This window comes from Platichthys flesus, chromosome 24 (assembly GCF_949316205.1).
Source record: "Platichthys flesus chromosome 24, fPlaFle2.1, whole genome shotgun sequence".
Classification (NCBI taxonomy): domain Eukaryota; kingdom Metazoa; phylum Chordata; class Actinopteri; order Pleuronectiformes; family Pleuronectidae; genus Platichthys; species Platichthys flesus.
Genome location: NC_084968.1, coordinates 13,198,578 through 13,220,212, shown reverse-complemented (window position 1 = coordinate 13,220,212; position 21,635 = coordinate 13,198,578). Strand labels below are relative to the sequence as shown.

The 21,635-nt window shown below is 44.8% G+C and overlaps 2 protein-coding genes across 3 annotated transcripts in view; one reads left to right on the top strand and one right to left on the bottom strand.

The window, feature by feature from the left end:
• The first annotated feature begins 120 nt into the window (after positions 1 to 120).
• On the top strand, positions 121 to 14,327 carry stk26 (serine/threonine protein kinase 26). Of its 2 annotated transcripts, none has more exons than XM_062383575.1 (12): positions 121 to 427; positions 7,651 to 7,719; positions 7,839 to 8,000; positions 8,146 to 8,202; positions 8,595 to 8,703; positions 8,786 to 8,943; positions 10,857 to 11,042; positions 11,542 to 11,684; positions 11,786 to 11,882; positions 12,138 to 12,200; positions 12,541 to 12,677; positions 13,222 to 14,327. In XM_062383575.1, the coding sequence occupies exons 1-12, from the start codon at positions 407 to 409 to the stop codon at positions 13,235 to 13,237; spliced, it is 1,218 nt and encodes a 405-aa protein (XP_062239559.1). In that variant the 5' UTR covers positions 121 to 406; the 3' UTR covers positions 13,238 to 14,327. The 2 variants fall into 2 exon arrangements, with proteins under 2 accessions (XP_062239559.1, XP_062239560.1); XM_062383576.1 differs by having other exon boundaries at positions 122 to 427; positions 12,541 to 12,668.
• Positions 14,328 to 14,476: 149 nt separating this feature from the next.
• LOC133949614 (FERM domain-containing protein 7) overlaps positions 14,477 to 21,635 on the bottom strand; it is a 7,302-nt gene continuing 143 nt past the window's right edge. The window contains exons 2-12 of the mRNA XM_062383542.1: positions 19,186 to 19,290; positions 19,024 to 19,066; positions 18,647 to 18,725; positions 18,464 to 18,561; positions 18,141 to 18,255; positions 17,876 to 18,023; positions 17,246 to 17,341; positions 17,000 to 17,163; positions 16,744 to 16,797; positions 16,591 to 16,666; positions 14,477 to 16,499 (exon numbers count right to left, since the gene is read on the bottom strand). Coding sequence (XP_062239526.1) covers positions 15,303 to 16,499; positions 16,591 to 16,666; positions 16,744 to 16,797; positions 17,000 to 17,163; positions 17,246 to 17,341; positions 17,876 to 18,023; positions 18,141 to 18,255; positions 18,464 to 18,561; positions 18,647 to 18,725; positions 19,024 to 19,066; positions 19,186 to 19,290 — 2,175 coding nt within the window. The 3' untranslated portion in view covers positions 14,477 to 15,302. The remainder of the gene's footprint in view (positions 16,500 to 16,590; positions 16,667 to 16,743; positions 16,798 to 16,999; positions 17,164 to 17,245; positions 17,342 to 17,875; positions 18,024 to 18,140; positions 18,256 to 18,463; positions 18,562 to 18,646; positions 18,726 to 19,023; positions 19,067 to 19,185; positions 19,291 to 21,635) is intronic.

The following is a 21,635-nucleotide window of genomic DNA, read 5'->3' as shown; positions in this document are numbered from 1 at the left end:
TCCTGCAGTGGAACAGTGGGTGGCTCCTCCTTCAAAGGGGCAGTAACCACTTCGTCATCTTCCTCGTTCTTTCGACACTTTTTGTGAGTACACACTCTGTCAGTGTGTGTGTATGTGAGAGTGTGTACGTGGTTGTGTGTGTGTGTGTAGTTGGTTCATTTCCTCACTTTTTCTCTGAGGCCTCTGACACAAACAAACCTCCTGCTGCTCGCTCGGATTCGAACCGCACCAGGTTAACAAACTGTGTTCGTCTCTTTGGTCGCGGGACACGTTCGAGTCCAGGTCGAAGTTGGACTAACAGGAGAAGAAGGAGAAGAGGAGGCGACAGAGGAGGAGAAGGAGCAGCAGCAGCAGAAGGAGAGAACGAGGAGGTGGAGGAGGAACAGGGCGTTCGGACGAAGTGGCCATGGAGGTTCCTGGTATGCAGGTGAGTGAGGAGGTGGATTCTCTGCTCGAGTCTCGGCCGCTCGGCTCCTTCTGCTCCACATCTGTTTCCCAGCAGCTGTTTGAGAACCAAACTCTGCGAACTCCCGGATATTGTCCTCAGGCTCCGCTCGTTGCGTTTACTCTCGGTTTGATTCAGATCCGAACAATATTCTTACTCAGACCTGAGTTTGGAAGGTTAAAGTTGTTTTATGGTGTTTATATGTCTTTAAATACACGTATTCTATTAATGTACTGACTTTAAGTTAGGGTTTTATACTCTATATTCAATTTATAGGGATTTTATGGTGTTTAAATGTATTAAAATACACCTACACTATTCATTAAGTGACTTCAAGTTTGATCTTCTTACTCCAAATTAAGTTGATTGAGATTTGATGGTGTTTAAATGTGTTGTAATACACCTATTTTATTAAGTTAGTGACTTAAAAAGGGCCTCTCCTACTCCATAGTGAGTTTATAGAGACTACATGGTGTTTATATTACCTAAATGTCTTTAATTATCAATTAAGTGACTTAAAATGGGATTTTAAAACTTCACACCGACTTAACAGTGACTTTATGATTATGAATAAAAGCTAGATATCAACTAATTGACCTAAAATTTTACTTTTCAAATTATCAATGAGTTTAAAATATCCCAATACATCTTCAGTGGCTTATAATGTGGATATCATACTGACTTATCCGTGAGTTTATTTATGTCTCTTATAAAACACTTGAAAAAAGTTAATATATGTTGTTTTAATATCTTAAAATATCCCCATAGTGAATCTATAGTTGCTTATTATGTGATTAAGGTTGTTGATATTTACTTATTAGTGAGTTTACAGTGTTTATATCTCCTCGACTGACCCGATAGTGACTTGATACGTGTCTGTGCTGCTCCAGTTTGAGAGTATGACACTTAATGATGTTCAGATCTCCCTGGACGACACTGCAAGATGAATTTGCAGTTATATCTCTGTGTTTATGTCACTAAATTAACCCTTTAATATTAATTGAATGCCTTTTAAATGTGACTTTGAATTTGTATTTCTCTGTAGATTTGCCCCATAAGACAAAAACAGTGAATTATAATGTTTATCGTGTTTATTAAATTCTTGTATTATTATAATGTGATGATGGTGATGCTCTACACTGAGTTTACAGAGATATTAAGATGTCTCTGTTATTGATATATTGACTTGAGGCCTCTGCTGCTACAGACTTTGATAACTTATGCTTCTATTCCTATACTTATGATATTTATACCCTATAATATCTTATCATGTGTCCCCTGGTGACTCATTGTGTATTATAACTTTATTTTTAGCTCATAATCTAGATCCACTTATGATACAGACTGTAACAGGACTGTGCCCCCTCAATACGAGGTGTGTGTCTGCCTCTGGGACAGTAACCTGTGTTGTGTTATTGTGGCTCAGCATGGTTTATAATCTTTTTTATTTGACTTCCTGTTGTTGTGTTACTGCAGGTGACTCTGTCACACACATCAGATTTAAATGACGTGTGTGTGTGGGAGCAGGATTGTCGATTGGAGGTAAACCAGGCGATAGACAGAGCCGCTGAACAAGGTGTGTGAGGCGAACACTCTGCCTCCTGTTTGTCCGGCTCTCAGGCGTGTCGACCTGTGGGACTGGCTGTCAGCTCGCTCTGTTTGTCCCAGGTGGGCGGGGTGTCGGCAGGGAGGGGGGTGGTGACATCACAGGCTGGTTGCGACAACACACACCTGGCGGCAGCTGTTTCAACATGGAGGCAGACAAACAAGTCTGTTGAAGCTGCAAGAGAGGTCGACGATAGAGAAACTTAACAAGTAACAGGAAATGGATCCCTGGTGGTTGATGGTGTTCGCTTGTTTCCTCTTGATGACACCTGACGATGACTCAGCATCTCTCAGCTGATACGACTCATCTGCAATTAAAGTTATATTGTGTTACTGATTGATGAGGTAGTGTATGTGAAAACCCTGACGATGGCTCCGCCCACTCAGGTTCACTGAAGCACCTTTTTATTGCTGCTCGTGATGTAATCGTGAATCAGAGGTGAACTACTGTCCCGTGATGGTTTGATGCTCGCTCTCTGGTAGAACGTCCATTTGGCAACAAAAAAACACTGGAGGCGGAAGTTGTGATCCATCCATCCATTTTGTTTTGCTGTGGTCGCTGAGGAACCCTCCTCGGACCCACTTTCCACCTCCTCCTGGTTGATCCAGAGTCGTCCCTAAGCCTGATGGGAAATGTAGTCCCTCCAGTGACTTCTGACTCTTCCCCCAGGTCGCTGGTAAACCTCCAATGGAAGATGTCCAGGAGGCACCAAGATTAAGACGTGGTATCTGTACACAGATTCACGTCAAATGTGGAAACTACATTTATTGAGTAAAAGTACTTTACTAGCACAAAACAGAACCTGTTGTATTTAAATTGTCTTTTGAAAAACTTTAGGATCTTTCCCAGAATAAAGTTTATTAGAACAACATCAGGGTTCAAACGTCTCGGAGCTGAAATCCCTTTAAATGAGAAGCTGAATCTCTCCTGGCTTTAGAGCAGATACTGTCAGCTGACCTCTGACCCTGACTTCCTGTCTCTCTGCTAAACTCCAACTCCCTCTGGGATCGACTTAGCGGCTTCGGCTAAACTTTCCCGCGCTCTGTGTGTTGAACCGTGGAATCGTCTCTGACATCGTGGGGCGGCCATCGGCAGGCGTCACCGGGGAGTGTCCTCCTCGTCCTCGGCTCTCGGCTGCACCTTCCTCAGCTCCTCAGGAATCCTGTCGTGACATAATCACAGGCTCGGCCCGACTGAAACCTGAAATCTTCACTTGCTCTGTGCGTCTGTGTGTGTGTCTGTGTGTTGATTTATGGTGAGCGAGTCAGTGGAGTGAACTTTTCTACTGTGTCACAAATAGCTGCTGAATTTGACGACGTTTTGAAGAACGCGTCACAACATCACGTCCGAGTGGAGAAAGTCCCACGTTTCCCTCTCCTGGAGAAAGACACAAGAGAAGGTCATTTCACAACAAGTCAATTCAAGGTTTCCTCTGTTGATCCAGACGATTCATAACGTAGAAGTTGATGAGCTGTGAATCACCTGATCTCCTGCTGCTGCACCTGAACGCTCCCGAGGATTTGTTTCTCCCTCTGCGTGGTTCAGCAGCACTATTTGCTTGGTGAAGTTTTTACCGTCCACGCAGACGGTCAGAACTCATAGTTTTGCTCAGTTCTCTCTCAGGTGATAAAACTTGTTTTCTCTCTGAAGTCTTGAGAATCTGTCATTTGCAACCAGGGTCTGTTCGGTAGTTTTTTGTTTCCAACTCAGAGACACAACCTCGAAGAAAGACTCACATCGACTCTGATCCACCAGAGCCGTTCACTCTGATTGGACGAGTTTCTAATGAGGAAGAACTCAACCGGTGACGTCTTGTTTTTAAATGTAAAGCGAGTTATTCACATGATGCGTCGCTTCTCTCTCAGGGAAATTCTGTGTTTGTACTTCCTCCCCCAGCAGCTGCGACCTTTGACCTCTAACACACACACACACACACACACACACACACACACACACACACACACACACACACACACACACACACACACACACACACACACACACACACACACACACACACACACACACACACATGCATACATACACAGAGGTGTTTTTGTCTGGATTTTTGGACACACACTTGAGTGAGTAAAAACATGAGTCTCTCTCTCTCTCTCGCTCTCTCTCGCTCTCTCTCTCTCTCTCGCTCTCTCCCTCTCTCTCTCTCTCTCTCCCTCTCTCTCTCTCCCTCTCTCTCTCTCTCTCTCTCTCTCTCTCTTACTCACTGGTACAAAGTTTCCGTGGCGTCGTCCAAGTTTCTCCTAAGCAGCTGAATGTTTGCGTGTCAGACGGAGCGGCAGGAGTTCACTGACCTTTAAAACCCGACCCGCCTCCGTCTGTGCTCCTTCTCTCCTCTGTGTGAAGCTCTGGCCTGATTCTACCTCTGAGCACCTCTGTTCCCTTATCACCACTTAACCTCCAGCTGTGTGTGTGTGTGTGTTTCTGTCTTTTCACCTCTGCTCCGCCCTTTTTATTTAAATCTCCAGTCTCATGAAACGTCAGTAATGAGCCTTCATCAGAGAACCTGTCCTGATGGCTTTATCTAATCTTACAACAGTGGATCTAGTTTAATCTTTTGACCTTTTGGAGTGTGGGTTCCAAACCCGAGCCATTTTGGAATCAATCAATCAACAGTTGTTTATCTAAAAATCGAGTTAATGATCCACGGTGTGGCCGCAGCGTCGATCCTAGATCTGCAAAGACTCCGGAGGAAGAGCTGAAGTCAGTGACATGTGTTGATGAGACAATCACGTGAGGAAGAGGAGGAGCAGGAGGAAGAGGAAGAGGAGGAGGAGGAGGAGGAGGAAAGAGAAGTTGCAAGTCCCCAGACACGTTTAAAAATCACATCATATACATCTGACACAAGAAAAGAGGAAGTGTGTCGGGCTTGGTTGGTTTTCCTCCTTTATCTAATCTTACAACCGTGGATCTGGTTTTTATCGTTTGACCTTTTGGAGTGTGGCTTCCAAACCCGACCCATTTGGGAGGGTGACAAAAATGTTCAATCAATCAATCAACAGTTGTTTATCTAACAATCTAGTTAATGATCCACGGTGCGGCCGCAGCGTCGATCCTAGATCTGCAAAGACTCTGGAGGAAAAGCTGAAGTCAGTGACATGTGTTGATGAGACAATCACGTGAGGAAGAGGAGGAGCAGGAGGAAGAGGAGGAGGAGGAGGAGGAGGAGGAAAGAGAAGCTACAAGTCCCCAGACACGTTTAAAAATCACATCATATACATCTGACACAAGAAAACAGGAAGTGTGTCAGGCTTGGTTGGTTGAGCTCTCTCTGCTCTTTGTCTAATTGTTGCAGGATTCTTTAATATCTGAACTTTGTCTTCTGTTAAACATTAACACCAAACACCTTCACCCTCTTTTATCAGGAAGGTGGGTTTGTTTGCATTTTCTTAAATTCCCCCTTGAACGTCTAATGCAGCTGACGATAAGCTGAAATTAAAAAATTCCCAGGTCGTGTGTTGAACAAACAGAATTTACCTACAGAGACTCGGTGGCGCACATGTTTCTGTAATGATTGAGCCGCCGTTGAATATTTAACTTCCTTGTCTCTAGCTGTTGTTGTTTCATCACACTGAGACGCTGAGGTCAAAGTTTGATATGATCCCTCCTCAGAGCTCAGTCCGTCACGTTCATACCTTTTTAAAACACAAAGCTCTCCCCTGTTCGATCTGCTCAGGGAGCTGAAATCATGTTTAATCAAATAATCATCAGCGTTTCATAAACATGAAAACGCTGCTCAGGAAAAATCGTGACCTGGAAGGAAGAAGAAGAAGAAAATATGATTAAATGTTTTCAGCAACATCACAGAGAGGTTTTTCCAACTTGTGATGCTTGAAGGTAGAAACTACACAACTGGAGCTGAGGTTCCCAAAATAGATGCGGCTGTGATTGGAGAGAGAGAGAGAGAGACACAGACAGAGGGTCAGTTGTCTCTCGCCCTTGCCCTGCAGGGGGAAACCCAAGGGTTGATTATTACATCATCACACAATCGATAACTCAGTGGCTCGTCTGGGAGCTTCCTCGCCGGCTCGAGGTGACGAGGGAAGCATGTGATTTCACATTGTGCGACACGTCGGGAGAAATGTGAGAATTCTTTGCCAGATTTCAGCTGAATGCTCATTGGACGGCTGGACTGTGATGACAGAACTGCACTGAAGTTTGATTATGTTCCTGAAACGTTCTGGAGGTTCTGCTCATGAGAACACACCATGTCTGAGTCAGCTGCTCTGGACACTCTTCTGGAGCTGTTTCTAGTAAAATGTCCGAGTGAGTCCATGTGAGAGAGCAGCAGGAGAAATGTCTGGAAACGTGTTGATGAGGTTTCTAACACGTGACGGACGTGAAGCTCGAAACCCTCAGGATGACGAAGAGGAGCCGTGCACGAGGAAGACGAAGACGCTGTCTGTCTCCACCGTCTCTGTCTCTGCTCTGTCCTCCTCCCTCGTCCTCCTCCCTCGTCCTCCTCCCTCGTCCTCCTCCCTCGTCCTCCTCCCTCGTCCTCCTCCCGTCTCCCTGCTGAAGAAGTCAAAAGTATCATTAGACAGTAACTGCTGTGTTTGCTGAGGGTGTGGCAGCGCTGCGGTCGCTCTGTGTGTGTGTGCTTGTGTGTGTCTGAGTGTGTGTTCTTGTGTGTGCCTGTTCCTTTTTTTAGTTCACACAGGAAGTTCAGGCAGCAGCATCACAGGAATATCATACACTGCTGTGGGTGTGTGTTTATTAAATGTTCTTCCAAACCTTTTAGGAGCCTGTGTGTGTCTGTGTGTGTCTCTGTGTGGGTCTCTGTGTGTATCTGTGTGAGTCTCTGTGTGTGTGTTTATTCGGGCCTCAAACTCTCTCCAGTCCAAACCACAGTAAATATAGATGAACGACATGTTGGCTCCTGAAAGTGAAGCAGAGTGTTCTGCATCTCCCCCTGGTGGCTGGTAGCACTGCAGCGCATAAACCCCGCCTCCACCATGTTAGTGGATGGGACGTGGACCCAACTAAAAAGAGCCAAATCTGATTTAACCCCACCCCCCCACCCCACCCGACCTCTCTGTGACGTCACTGAGAGACTTGAGTTTTAATTAACTCTAAAAACCACAAAGTGTAAAAACGTGAAGTTCATAATAAGTTTCTGACTGTGACTTTTATTCCTGTAAAGTGTGTATGTGTGTTGTGTGTGTGTGTGGGGGGGGGGGTCAGGCAGCTGTGTGTTCAGTTCCTGTTATCTTTAACTGTCATGCTTGTTTCCTTCTGTGTAGTTTAGTGTGTCTTTGTGTGTAGCTCTGTGGTGAGAGCATGGATGGTGTGTGTGTGTGTGTGTGTGTGTGAAAACGAGAGTCACAGGGAATGTGACGGAAACATTTTTATCGTCTCTTTAGAATCTTTACTTGACTTTTGTGAACTGGAATAACATTTATTTAACTCAAAGTAACTACATGATCTAATGTTGTACTTAAACTTATTACTGTGTTTTCATTAGTGTTTTTACTGATGGGTTTTGTTTTTATTGTTCATTCTAATGCTGAGTTAAGATATTAAACTATTAATATATAATTTTTAACCCCTTTATTCCTCTTGTCTGCCGTCCTCTCCTCAGAGCTCCCAGATCGATCCTGAGGAGTTGTTCACTAAACTAGATCGTATCGGAAAAGGATCGTTTGGAGAGGTACGGCCGAACTTCCTCTTTTTATTTAATGGCTTTAGTTGTGACCTTTTTATTTGAAGGTTTACTGGTGTGTGTTTAATCTCCTCTTCCTCCTCCTCCTCCTCCTCCTCGTCCTGCAGGTGTTCAAAGGCATCGATAACCGCACTCAGAGCGTTGTTGCCATAAAGACCATCGACCTGGAGGAGGCGGAGGACGAGATCGAGGACATCCAGCAGGAGATCACGGTCCTCAGTCAGTGCGACAGCCCCTACATCACCAAGTACTTCGGCTCCTACCTGAAGGTGAGGCCCGGACGGGTTTAGATTCATCAAAACAGCGCTGGATACCTTTTTAATTTAAAGAGGATTCTGATAAGTTATGTGAGAACAGCACCTTTAATTCATTTACTACATTATCTGTACATGAAGAGATCTCTTTCCTCTTCAGGGCAGTAAACTATGGATCATCATGGAGTATCTGGGTGGAGGCTCAGCTCTGGACTTGGTGAGTGTTGAATCGGATATCACAAGATTCAAATTCAGAATCTTGTGATATGTACTGAGACAGTAAAATGCAAAATGAAAGCACCTGGTTTAAGTTTTTATGATCTTCTCACTAGGTGATTCGTTTTGTTCATGAGTTATTGATCATAATGAATTAAAAGGAAAATGATTCACTCAGTTTAGTCTGAAACATTAAGAATTAGACTGTGCAACTCTGCTGTTTGGTAGATTTTTAATAAGTGATTTGTGTCCTTATAAATCAACAAATTAATGAAAATAAGACAAACAAATAGCAAAACAAAAACTTTTGATCGATGAATCAGCAGCTTTAAAATGGAAAAATGGTACAAACTCACATTGTGTGTGTGTCTGTGTGTGTTTATGTGTGTGCAGCTGCGGGCGGGTCCGTTCGACGAGTCTCAGATCGCCACCATGTTGAAGGAGATCCTGAAGGGTCTGGACTACCTGCACTCGGAGAAGAAGATCCACAGAGACATCAAAGGTGCGGCTGACATTTCAAACCTCACGTTGTGAATGTTCAGGGTTTCTCTCCACGGGTCTGACGTGGTGTCACTTCTCCACAGCCGCCAACGTGCTGCTGTCGGAGCACGGCCAGGTGAAGCTGGCGGACTTCGGTGTGGCCGGTCAGCTGACGGACACGCAGATCAAGAGGGAGACCTTCGTGGGGACGCCCTTCTGGATGGCTCCAGAGGTCATCCAGCAGTCCGCCTACGACTCCAAGGTCGGTTGGTTAACATCACGACACCTTCACCCTCAGTTCAGATCCCCCATCTTTTATTCAAGGTGACAGGAAGTTTCGTTTACTCGCCTCTCGGTTGTGCCACATCCTCTTCCCCTGTGGCTTTTGTGTGTCTGTGCTGTAACTTCACATGACGCATGACCAATGAGAAACTCCCAGTTCAACCAGTCAGCTGTTTGGTTTGCTCCTTCCACTGGATTCACCTGATTTGCACCCGAGTCACGTCACTAATGGTGGTAAAGACAACAACTCCCATGATCCCACGCTGCTGCACAACGTCAACAGACTTTGCATTGTGCAAAAGAACCCGAGACAAGAAGCGCACACAGACACACAACGTCTGTGCGTCCATCTGGATAGAATCATGTCGGTGACAGTTTCTGCAGACACGTGCACACGGACAGTTTCTATTCACGTGCACTAAACATGATGTCGACCTCCTGACACAGAGAAGAAACGAGTGGAGGCTGATTCGTCAGCAGCAGGAAGGAAGTGGATGAAATAACTTCCAGTCGGTTGTAAAACACACAACACACGACACACAACACACGATTTATATTTCTAAATCGTGTGTTCGGGCCCTGAGCCTCGAGTCTCTGACATGTTGGATTCAACATGCTTTCCTCCGTGTTTGCCTGTTGCCTTGACGGCGTCGGCCATGTGGATCTCCGCCCCCCCCCCCCCCCCCCCGAGGTCATTTGCATTATTTCCAGAGCCTCCCTGCGTCTATTTGCATAGAAACACCCAAACTGGGCCGACGACAAAAAGGAAACTCGCGACAACAAAGTGTGTTTTATTTTTAAATCTCTGAGCTCGTGTTCCTTTTGTGTGTCTGAGGGATTCCCTCGTCTTTTCTCTGTTTGGGTCGAGTCCCACAAAGAGATGAAATCCAAACAGTGGAACAATGAGATGTTGTCTGCACTCAGAGCTGCAGCTGCTGTCGTCAAACACACAAACACACACACACACACACACACACACGAGTAAACGCAGTGGTTAAAGAGCTGAAAGACGCCCAAGTACAAAGTCAACAAATGAAATAAAATAATGAGGTGACGTCAACTGTGTGTGTGGTTTTGTGTGCTTTGGAAACAGGGTATGTCCTGATGTGGTTTGATTCATGTCTGTGTGTGTGTGTGTGTGTGTGTCTGTGGAATGCTTCAGTTTTCATTTATTTATATTTCATATTTTATTTAATGCTCTTGTTCCCATAAAGTTTTAATGCGACCACGTGTGGCGCTGTTTCAGAAAGTTTGTCTTTGTAGAATAAAGAACAAACAAGACAGCAAGAAAACACTTGTTGTGTTGTGTCGTGTTGTGTGTCTGTGCTCTGAGCACAAGCTGCCATATGCTCAGTGTGTAACAGTGTCGGAGCCGCTGGAGTTAACAGTCAAACAGCGACCGAGCATCCTGTTGTAATATGATACTGCTGTCTGTGTGTGTGAGTCTGTGTGTGTCTGTGTGTGTCTGTGTGTGTCTGTGTGTGTCTGTGTGTGTGTGAGATCACCTCTGTTAACCTGGGCTCGACACATGGTTGCTGTAGCAAGTTGAGAAGACGTGACATTCAAACTGTGTGCATGTGGGAGTGTATGTGTGTTGTGTGTCTTTGTGTTTACTTTTGTTCTGTGTGTGCGCGTTCAGGTTGACATATGGTTTGTGGGTGTTACACAAAAAAGAGACACACACCTGACTGCAGGTGCGTTCACCTGTGAGTTGAAGCAGCTCAGTTCCAAACTGTAAAGGACACAAAATAACACAAATGTAAATAAGTAGTAGAATACATAAATGAAAAGGCTGCTTCTGTATTTCAACTTATATTTATTTCTACATTTATTCATTTATTTCTCTCTGTGTGTGTGTGTTGTGTGTTTGTGTCTTTGTGTGTCTCTCTCCAGGCCGACATCTGGTCGCTGGGCATCACGGCCATCGAGCTCGCCAAAGGTGAACCCCCGAACTCGGACATGCACCCGATGCGAGTTCTGTTCCACATCCCCAAGTCTCCACCGCCCACGCTCACCGGAGAGTTCTCCAAGAGCTTCAAAGAGTTCACAGAGGCCTGTCTCAACAAGGACCCCACCTTCGTAAGAGACACACACACACACACAGACACACAAACAATCAAACAACCACGTAGACTTACACGTGTGCAATTTCTTTTGTTTGAAGTCATTTTTTACACTTCATTTCTTATGTGTTACCTTATATTTGCTGTTTGTAGAATTAGTTTATGGTAATGCTTTGGATTGAAAAATACATTTATTTAAGTTTTAGGTTTTTAACAGTTTTTCATTTTGGATAAACAATAAAACAACAATATTTTATTATCCGTGTTTTTCATTGTGAGCAACTTCTCTATTCTGTTTTAATTGCTGTTGCATCTTGCTGCCCCCTGGTGGACACATGGCTCCACTTCTTTCTCCCTTTTTAATTTTCTGCTCATCTGCTCAAATTATTTATAATAATACATTTCCAACAAATTCCCTAGGCAATAGACAAAAGTAATTTCAGTTGACTATAGTGAAGTGAGTCAACTAACGACCTGTACATTGTGTGTCTGTGTGTGTGTCGTTGTGTGTGCAGCGTCCCACAGCGAAGGAGCTCCTCAAACACAAGTTCATCATCAAATACTGTAAGAAGACGTCCTACCTCAGCGAGTTGATTGACAGGTACAGGAGGTGGAAGGAGGAGGGGCACAGCGGCAGCAGCTCCGACGACTCCGACAGGTAATCAGATTACTTCGGTTCAGGAAATTACTTACTCAGCCCATGAATTTTGTTCGCTGAGTAACGTGTGTGCGTGTTTGTGTGTGCGTCTTTGTGTGCAGTGAGTCCAGTAACAAGGAGAACAGTGAGTCTCCTGAATGGTCTTTCACCACCGTTCGTAAGAAGAAGACCGAGGGCAGGAAGGTTCTCAACGGAACGGTCAGTGCACGAGTCATCACAACAAGAACATCACAACATCACAACATCACAACATCACAACATCACAACACAATGCATCGTCTTCTATATCCACAAGTTTTTAAATTTCACAAAAACCCAAAGTAGAAACTGCTTTTCAATCATTCCAGTTTTTAAAAATAACCTTGTTTGAATTGTTAAACATACTTTATTTCCCTCCTTCCTCTTCCTCCTCCTCCTCCTCCTCCTCCTCTTCCTCCTCCTCCTCTTCATCAGGTTCCGGAACAGTTGAGTAAATCAACCAGTCTGACCACAGTCATCTCTCCTGTCTTCACCGAGGTCAGTAAACAGACACTCAGATAAATAAAGATAAAGTAAAGCACTTCTGTCTTTGTTTTTTTTCTGAGACACACCGAGCATCACGTTGAAAGACAAAATTTAAATTAGATTATTATAATTTTAACTTTTGGTCAAAGACAAATTTAAAAACAATAAACACTTCAGGACTAAAGCAAATAACATTTGGGAAGAAATAAGCACATTTATCCCTTTTAAAAAAAATATGATTGGGGAAAAAGAAAAATTTCTTATAGTTTTAAAACCTGATTTAAAAGATGTCACTGACTCTCGCGGTGCAGCTGGTTCCCCTGGTTCAGTTCTGGATGTTTCTCTCGTGCAGTTGAAGCAGCAACACAAGGAGCACTCCGAGCAGCGCCACGCCATCGAGGAGCTGGAACGCAACATCCGATTGGCCGAGGACGTGTGTCCAGGCATCACGGACAGGATGGTCACACACATCATTGCCAGGTACCAGAAGTACGTCTGTGGTCGTTTTCTAAACCAATCAACTCTTTAGTTTCACTTTGTCTGTTTCCTTTGGTGATTTCTTCATTTAGTCAGATTTCTTTTGTCGTCTTCGTTAAGTTCTCTTGATTGAAAGTGAAGCTCAGAGTTGAGTCGACCTCATGTCGCCTCTCACATAGTTCAAGACTTTAATTAAACATTGAGCTCCTCTTGCTGTAAAGTTGTTCTTCATCAAAGTGCTGTGATTCTCCTCTTTCCTAATTAACCGGAGCAGAACTGGGGCAGGGGCGTATTATTCCATCAAAGAGGAACTTAAAGGCTGCAGCCGGCAATTACTTTCATTATCAACATATCGTCAGTTAATGGATAAAAAATGCCCTTATTTTTTTATCCCCTGAAGCTCGAGATGAATTCTAACGATTTCATTTTTTGAAGAAGCTCGACGGATCTTGAGAAACCTGAGAAGGTTCAGGCTCTGATGTTGTTTTTTAAGAACACACAACATCCTCCTCCTTCGGATCGTTTGTTCACTGACGCTCTCGTTTCTCTCGGACAGATTCACGACCAACTGAAGGACGGACGGACGGAGAGAAGGACGGACGGAGAGAAGGACGGGTGTGAAGTGAAGACTGTCCCCGTACGGTGACGCTGCTGGACGATCGGATACGAAGGAGATTTGCTGTGCGATGTCTCCTCGCTGTACACACACCTACACACCTAGACACACACACCAACACACACACACACACTACTAATGTAATATATACACTATATATTATGTATATATTTTTTTTTCACTGCCGCTGGTTGAACCTTTCCCCCCCCCCACGTCGGAATCGAAAGACGGCTGCACTTTGGATGAACTGATATTTGTGAGTCGGTCGGACTTTTGGCTTTTCATTTCCCGGTTCCAGGGTCATGAACTTTCTCCGGTTCTTTCTTCCTCCTTTTTTTTTTTTTTTTTCCCCCAATCACTTCTCAAGCTTAAGTTTTGAAAGCAAAGTGAGGCGCCGCCTTGAGTCCGACTTCATTCAAACTCGACTCCATGAATAATCTCCCCCGACGCCCTGATTTGCCGCCATGTGCCTTAATTGTCGATGTTGTCGTTTTCTAAAAGATGTCACTTTTTGTGTAGTGGAGATGTTTTTTGTTCACCACAGATTAACGACGTGTAACGAGGGGTTGTCGTCCTGTCATTGCGTGACCAGTGTGTCGGCCTTGACCTTGTATATTTCTTTGTGTTTGCTCGGTAGCACTTGAGACAGATTCTCTGCCAATATTGCATTTTGTTTTGTTGTCTTCGGTAAAACTTTTCACTCACAGCTCCTCGATTCTGGAATTCAGCTCAGATCCGACATTCAAACTTTGAGGGGAAATCTCTTCCACTTCTGGTTGAGATTAAAATACAATTGAATTCAAGTTTCCACAGTTTAAAACTTAATCCTTGATGTTTTATCACCTAACAAGTGACGGGAGCTGTTAAATAAAGGTTTTACCGACCGTTTGTACCAAAGACACTATAAAACTTTTTATATATCATAAGGGATACAATAATGCTTGTTGAGGGGGAAATGTATGGAAGATGTACGATTTTACAGTAATGTTCTTTTTTTGTAGCGGGACTTAGAGTTTTATGAATAAATATTTAAGTTTGATTCAAAACTTTGTGTTTCTCAAGAGAAGATCTTTCTGTTTACACTCACAAGCTTACACTCACAAGCTTCCTCTTATTTGAAAAGTTTTAATTTGTTTTATTTGAACATAGAACCTTCCCCATGACTAGATTAGGATTTAGGTATTTTCTTCTTCTGCAGAATAATTTATTAACGATTTCAGCTGTAATATCAACAAACACATTAATCAAGTTCACACACTGCCAGAACACTCTAAATTCCATATTCAATTCTTCAAAGTAATAAGAGAATAATCAGTTTCCACTAAAAGGACTTCATGGTCCATCACAGCGTCTTCCACCAGTTGGACATTGGACTGGTAAACTTCCAGAAGAGACGGATCCTGAGCAGACATCTGAAGCTCAGGTTCGAGCTCCAAACAGGGAAACCCCCGGCCCTCCCAGTGGGGGGAACGTGGGTCCACTGGTAAATCAAAGGCTTTTTCTGCTGGTCCAGTTCTGTCTGTACGTACAACAACCACATTAGTTTTGATTCTTCACCGATCCACTTGTAGTTGATTATCCATTTTGCTTTCTAAACTTCTAGCTGCTTGTTCAGCAGAGGGGTTACGTGATAGGAGCCTCACAGCAAAGCCTGAACATCATCGTTTCCAAACATCTCAGTTTCTCTCGTCTCAAACTCCGGAGTGGTGACACCAGACGTATCCGTGGCCGATGGTTTCAAACGAAAAACTGACGTGAACAAGACTCGACCCCGAACAGAAGAAGAAACCACAGTTTTCTAGCACAGAACCCAACACAAAATCTAGTTTTCCTTCAACTTCCAGAAGGTCGTTAGTCATTCACATTGACAAAGGCTTTAAAACTTGAAAGCTTCTAGAGATGAAGCTCTTCTGCTGAGGCTGGTTCTGCTTGTTCTGGAATTAGTTTTAAGCTTCAGAAAACTAGAACAAGGCGAAGACCGAACATTTGATCCATCAGGTGTGAATGTGCTCAGGTCGAATCTACAATGTGACCTCTGTCATCTTCAGAAGACCTTTCGTCTCTTCTCTATCACTTCTTACTTTATTCTCCTCCTCACTCCTCATTTCCTTTTTGGCCTTTTCTCTCGCTGCTCTATCATCTTCCTCCTCCTCCTCTTCCTCCTCGTCTAGTTGGAGGCTTCCAGAGGAAAACCTCATCCTGGCCAGACCAGCGGACCGAGCCATCTTCCCCAGTGGGGGTGGTTGGCAGTAATATGGGTAGAAAACCTCTGGGTCCGAGTCGCTGTAGCTTCCTGTCGTGCCTCCGATCATGCAAAGTGACGTGGGGCGTTGTGGCAGAGGGGAGGAGTTTAGTGGGAGGTAGGTGGGTCTGGTTGGCCGGTTCAGGTGAGGGTAGTAACCAAGGGGCCGGAACTCAGAGGCGGGGTTAAAGGCGGGGTTCGAACTCCTTGAGATATGGAACTTGACATCTGGTTGGCTCGCCACGCGGCGAGGTAGCCCTGGGAGGAAATTGCAGTCGTCACTGTAATGGCCGGCCTCAATGCCCAAGAACCGTCCCCCATTGCTTCCCTGCTGGTAAACTCTGGCCAACCCGCCTGAGCCACCGGGGCGGAGGCTCCTCCTGATTGGTGATGGAGACGGCGAATCTTGACCTAGTGGGTAGTAGGACGGCCGCGATAGGCCTTCTGTTGTCAGATAGTCCCGCCTCCGTGGCTGCGGGAAACGCTCCAGTGAAGAAACGGCAACATAGTCCGTCAGGTAGGGGTAACGGTTGAGCGGCGAGGACCCAGCTGATGGGAATGATGGGAGGATGGGGTGATACTGGTAGGCAGGGCTGTTTGGGTAGAGAAGAACCAGCTGCTGTCCGGCGTCCGGGTGTGGCTGGGGATTGGGCCGACGTCTCGACCGGTTGCCGTAGACCCCGGCCAGCCGCTGGGCCTGGCGCTGCGTCTCGATGCGTCCGGCTCTCACGTCCTCCATCAGGGACGTAGAGGCCGATCTCGTCTTCGGTGAGGGGCTTGACTGGTGCAGAGGAGAGAGGGGCGAGACCTGGGACAGAGGCCACGGCTTCCGGGCGACCTCCACAGATGATTGGCTGCGTTTAGCCCTTCCCCTCCTGATGTCGTCTACGCCTCGATGATGTGGATCCAACTCCTTCTGACACTGAAGAGCCAAGGCACGGGTCGCCCGGGGGAAGGGATGTGAGTCCTGGTACATCTGGAGAGGGGAGACGCACAAAGATCAAGAGAAGCAATTCAGTTTGAATATGTGCAGAGTGTTTTAAACAGTGAACTGAAGCTTGTTGTACTTGTTTGGAGACGTCGGTGAGGAGATCAGGAGAAGACCGACACTGTCTGGGATCGTAGTCCGACTGACAGTAAGTTCTGGAGAAAAGAAAAGATGACTCAGCATTAACGGTTGGTCTCGTACATTCGACTCATGAGGATGAATCTATTCTCACCTCTTCTTCTCCCCTGATCCCAAACACTCCAGCAGCTGTTTCTGTGTCCGCCCACTGCCACACAGAAGAAAACATTAAATACAAACCAGTCTGGGTCACAGAAGAAATCCTCATATGTGGAAAATGCTTAACTTTAACGAATGATCTACTGAAAAAACTAATATCTATAAAGTTTAGGCTAATGGAGCGATGGAGGTGTGTCTGTCTGTGTCTGTCTGTGTGTGTCTTTCTGTCTGTGCGTGTGTTAGTGTGTTACCTGTATCTGAAGCTGGAGCCCTTACAGGACAACACTGTTTTGTGAATCGCTGTCGGTTCCTCTGCGAGTCTGAAGAAGGCGTGATACTCGACACACGTCTTCCAGAAGGATTTACACACATCCCGACTCGCCATGGCAAACTCCAGAATGTCTTTACAGGACGGCTGCATGGACGTCACACAACAGATTAATGATGACGCACAACACGTATTCTGTTCTTTAGAGGAGTTCTCTTCTCGTCCTCACCCCCACTTTGTCGTACAGTTTGATGAGAAAATGTTTCCTCTTGAAGCTCAGCTTCCGGATCTTCGCCCAACTGAAAGTGTTTATTTTGGTATTTCCCTGGAAACCAAAGAGGTAAAAAGATGAAATGTATATTTAAATGCTAATACAAGGCTAAAGAAAGCTTCCTCTTTCATTTCGTTCATCGACCAACCTGTTACCAACTATAGACTGTACATAGAAATGGACGACGCGTCTTCACGTCCTTCTACTGCAAAGAAATGAAGCCAAAATATCCTGGATACTAGGCGCTGCCTATTTACTAGCTCGACCAATCGGGAGTCAGTCTCAGCCTTCAATCATGTGTATTTTGGCTTCACTTTTCAGATCTGTCATGTCGTCCATCTTTAAGGTTTCAACTAGATAGAACATTTGATTGTTTCTTTGCTGTCTTTATGTTCAAGAATCCAAACTCTGCTCCACTGTTTTGCAACAAATGAAAAAATAAAGAATCTTCAAACATGAAACTGATCCTTGAGGGTCAGTGAATGTTTCTACGACATGTTCTTGCAGTGCCAAGCTGCTAACGGCGCCCCCTGTGGGCAGAGTGGTGGCATGTCAGTCTGCACTTCTATCTTCATATAAAGCACGAACCTGAAACACCAGCACTCCAGAGTGGGTGACGGACAGGTTGATCCTCATCCCCTCCCCGTCGTGGGCCGGGTGCGGCCGGATGCCGTACATGTCCAACTTCCTCGCCACCTCTAGCAGGTGGATGTCCGAGTCGGCCGGAGACGCACCTCTACACAGAGACAGACGAGAACAGACAACAGGCTGTATGAGACATTTCTTTGACACCAGTGGGTGAAGAAGAAGAAGAACTCCTGCAGGTTGAGGATCCACAGCGTCCGGACTGTACCTGTGTCTCTTGTGGAACTTGATGATCTTGTTGTCCAGATATTCCTGGTTGGGGACGTACTGCTTCATCTCTAGATGTTGACAATCCAGATCCTCATCGAAGTCCCCGAGCTCTGCTGTAACACAAACACACACAAACACAAACACACACACATACACATCCCGTTGAAACCGTGTTTACGTTCAATCCAAAACTTTTCTTTCCTCCAGATGTGCTTCAAGTTAAAAAACAAGTCTCATAACTAAAATAATTTCCAGAAAATGTTAACTTTATTTCTCAGATATGACATCTACTCTTTATCTGGGCTGTATTTGGATGCTTACACTGCAATATGTGAGAGACCAGCAGGGCGGCGCTGTTGTCGTTACAGGTCAGACTGCTGTTCGACAAATCCTGTTTCATCTGTAATGCAAAAAGATACCTGCACACACACACACACACACACACACACAATATGGATACAGTATAAGTTCGTATTGAGTTTTTAATCAGTGTAACCCTGTTACCTGGTGAGGCCTCTCTTGAGCTGCCCCGGGTCCGGAGGGAAGAACTTAACTATAAACCTGAAGAAAAGATCGCTGGTGTCTGACGGAGAGAAAAAGACATTGAGGAGAAGAAGAAAACTTTTCCATGAGTTTCAGTTTCAATTAAGTTTCAACCACTTGCAGGAGAAACTACTGAAGCTGGAACAAATGTTTAAAATGGGATGAGAAGGAATTTTTCCTTGAATTCTCAGGATTCTAAAAACTTGTTTGCTATAATTGCTGCTGATTTTGAAAAGTAAACTATAAAGAAAGATTATTAGTAGTTGTAGCAGTAGTTGTAGTACTAGAAGGAGCAGTACTGGTAGTAGAAGTATTTTAGTTTCTCAAGCGTGACTCACATTTAATCTGTTTGGTCAGCGGCTTCAGCATCTCCAACCAAACCTGCAACACATCACACATTGAAGTTTGAACATGTATTTAAACATGTGTTGTGTTTTTGTGTATGACAGACACAACAACAACAGACACGTTAACTTTAAATGTGTGTTTGTGTCTCATACATAGTTTCCACTGTGGTGTCTGAACTCCAGTCCAAAGTACTCCTTCTCCAGCAGCTTGAGGTGACCGCACACTTTGTTGAAGAAGTCGCCTCCTAAAACCTTTTGCTGTGAAAACCAGAAAGAGAATTAAAGAGAGGGGGGGGAGGGGAGGATAATTGGTTAATTGGATTTTTTAAATTGAGAACGCTTAAAGCTGGAGTCCAGGGACACTCTGGGGAACACGGCTAAACGCGCTACGACTTAGCTTCTCTAGAACTTAGTGTAATGAGTTGTATGAAGTTTTTATTATGGACGTGTTGGGGGACGTCTCCTGTCCTGGCTTCACTTTTAGCAGCTGTCACATCGTCCATCTTTGTTTCCAGTCGATGATATAAACTCAATAACCTTTGTGAACCCTTTAAACTCGTCCTTTCTTCTTCCTCCTCCCTCCCCCGCTCTATCCCTCCATCTTCCTCCCTCCCTCATCTCTCTAATTACCGAGGTGCATCGTGGGTTTTCTTGTGAGCTCGCTGTCTGCTAGCTGGTGTTTACCGCCCTGCCGCTGGTCACTGGACGTCCTTCATTAACTTGTCACGATGGAGGAAGAGGAGGGACGGAGCAGCTGCGAGCGATTAGAACGGGAACAGGACGAACCCGTGATTAGTGGAGACTAATGGCTGCAGCACGGCACTTAGCTTCAACCGAGGAGAAAATAGACTTCCCTGTCGTCTCAGGCAAAAACAAGATGTACCACTAAAGTTTTATTTTTGTCTTTTTGACGCTGAGACAAGTAGATCAGGACTTTATCCTGTGTGTCAGGAAGTTTAACTTTTAACTTTGTGTTGGATTTGAATATAAGATCCACACTGTTGACACATGGACGACAAATTGTGTTCTCAGTTATTTAATCCTCAGCAAAATAACGCAACACACAGACACACTGCAAGTCACTATATGAAATTAAAACGGGATAAAGGTACACGTATATTTGCATTAATATGTTTCTGTGTGTGTGTTTGTACTTGTGTCGCTCGACCTTTTCCTTCCTGTCCTGGTCTTTGCACCTCTCTCTCTCTCTCTCTCTCGCTCTCTCTCTCTCTCTCTCTCTCTCTCTCTCTCTCTCTCTCTCTCTCTTCCTCCTCTCTGATCATTAATCCCTTGTTTTGCCCTGAAGGTTTGAAGATCGAGGTCAGACGAGAAAAACACAGCGAACCGTAAAAAAATATTTCTGTATATCACACTTATTACCTCCTCTGTTTAAAATGTACGTTTTTATTTATCAGTTTCTTTCGGCTCTCTTCTACTCATTCAGTTCTCTTTTCTTTTATTCCTCCTCCCTCCTCCATCCCTCTCCCCTCTTCTAAAGATGCTGCTAATGTCCCAGAGGCTGCTGGGAAACTGACAGAGAGAGAGAGAGAGAGAGAGCGTGGGCCGGAGAAAGTGGAGCTACAACAATGCTGCAACACACACACGCACACACACACACACAGACAGACACACACACACACAGACAGACACACACACACACACACACACACACACACACACACACACACACACACACACACACACACACACACACACACAGAGCGAGGGTCTCTTTTTAGATCACTGCCTCGGAGGCGACGTCCCCCTGCCGGAGACGTGTCCTGTCACTCGTCTTGCTCCTGACCCGGATGCTGGATCACATGTCAGTTCATAGACAGCAGAGTGTTGCTGCTTCACCATCCAGATGTGCACACGTCACACAGCTGTCTGACAGCTGGCAGCTTCAACAAATAGAGTGTAGAAGCTTTTTTCTTAACGTTCACTTGCTCATTAACATAAAAGTTGATTGTTGGTGTTTCCATCTTCCAACGCTGAAGAACTGCAGAACAGATGTGGACGTGATAACATGAACATCTGTCCTCTACAAATTAGCTTAGTTTCTACCAAATAGGAAAATCATAACCTCTTTTTATCTGTTTATCTTGGGTTATATTTGTTGATTTGAAAACTTTTATAGAACAGCATAAACATGTTTTGTGTGAAGCTACATGAGCTGAACGTGTTCCACATGAACACGGTTTAACAATAAATCAGGTGAATGAGCTCTGAACAGTTTTTGTTTTAAAGTCCGTTCAGCAGCTGATGGAGGAAATGAGTTTGTTTAAAACATGTTTAAGATGTAACCTGCTCCACGTTTCCATCCCATAATGAGCCCTGATTGTTCCAGAGGAGCCGGACCTGAGAACCTTCATGAGCTGCTGTGAATTCATAATCATGGAGATAAAGACAATCAGAGCCTGTGATTGATAAAGTTTGATGTGGAGATAAGATCACACACACACACACACTCACGCACACATACACACAGACAAGTTTCTAGCAGCTAATAGTCGGATAGAAATATGATTCATAGAGAAACATACCATCAGATATGTGAGGCTACATGAAGCTGTGCGTCATTTGGAGCGGACGCACGCGCTCCT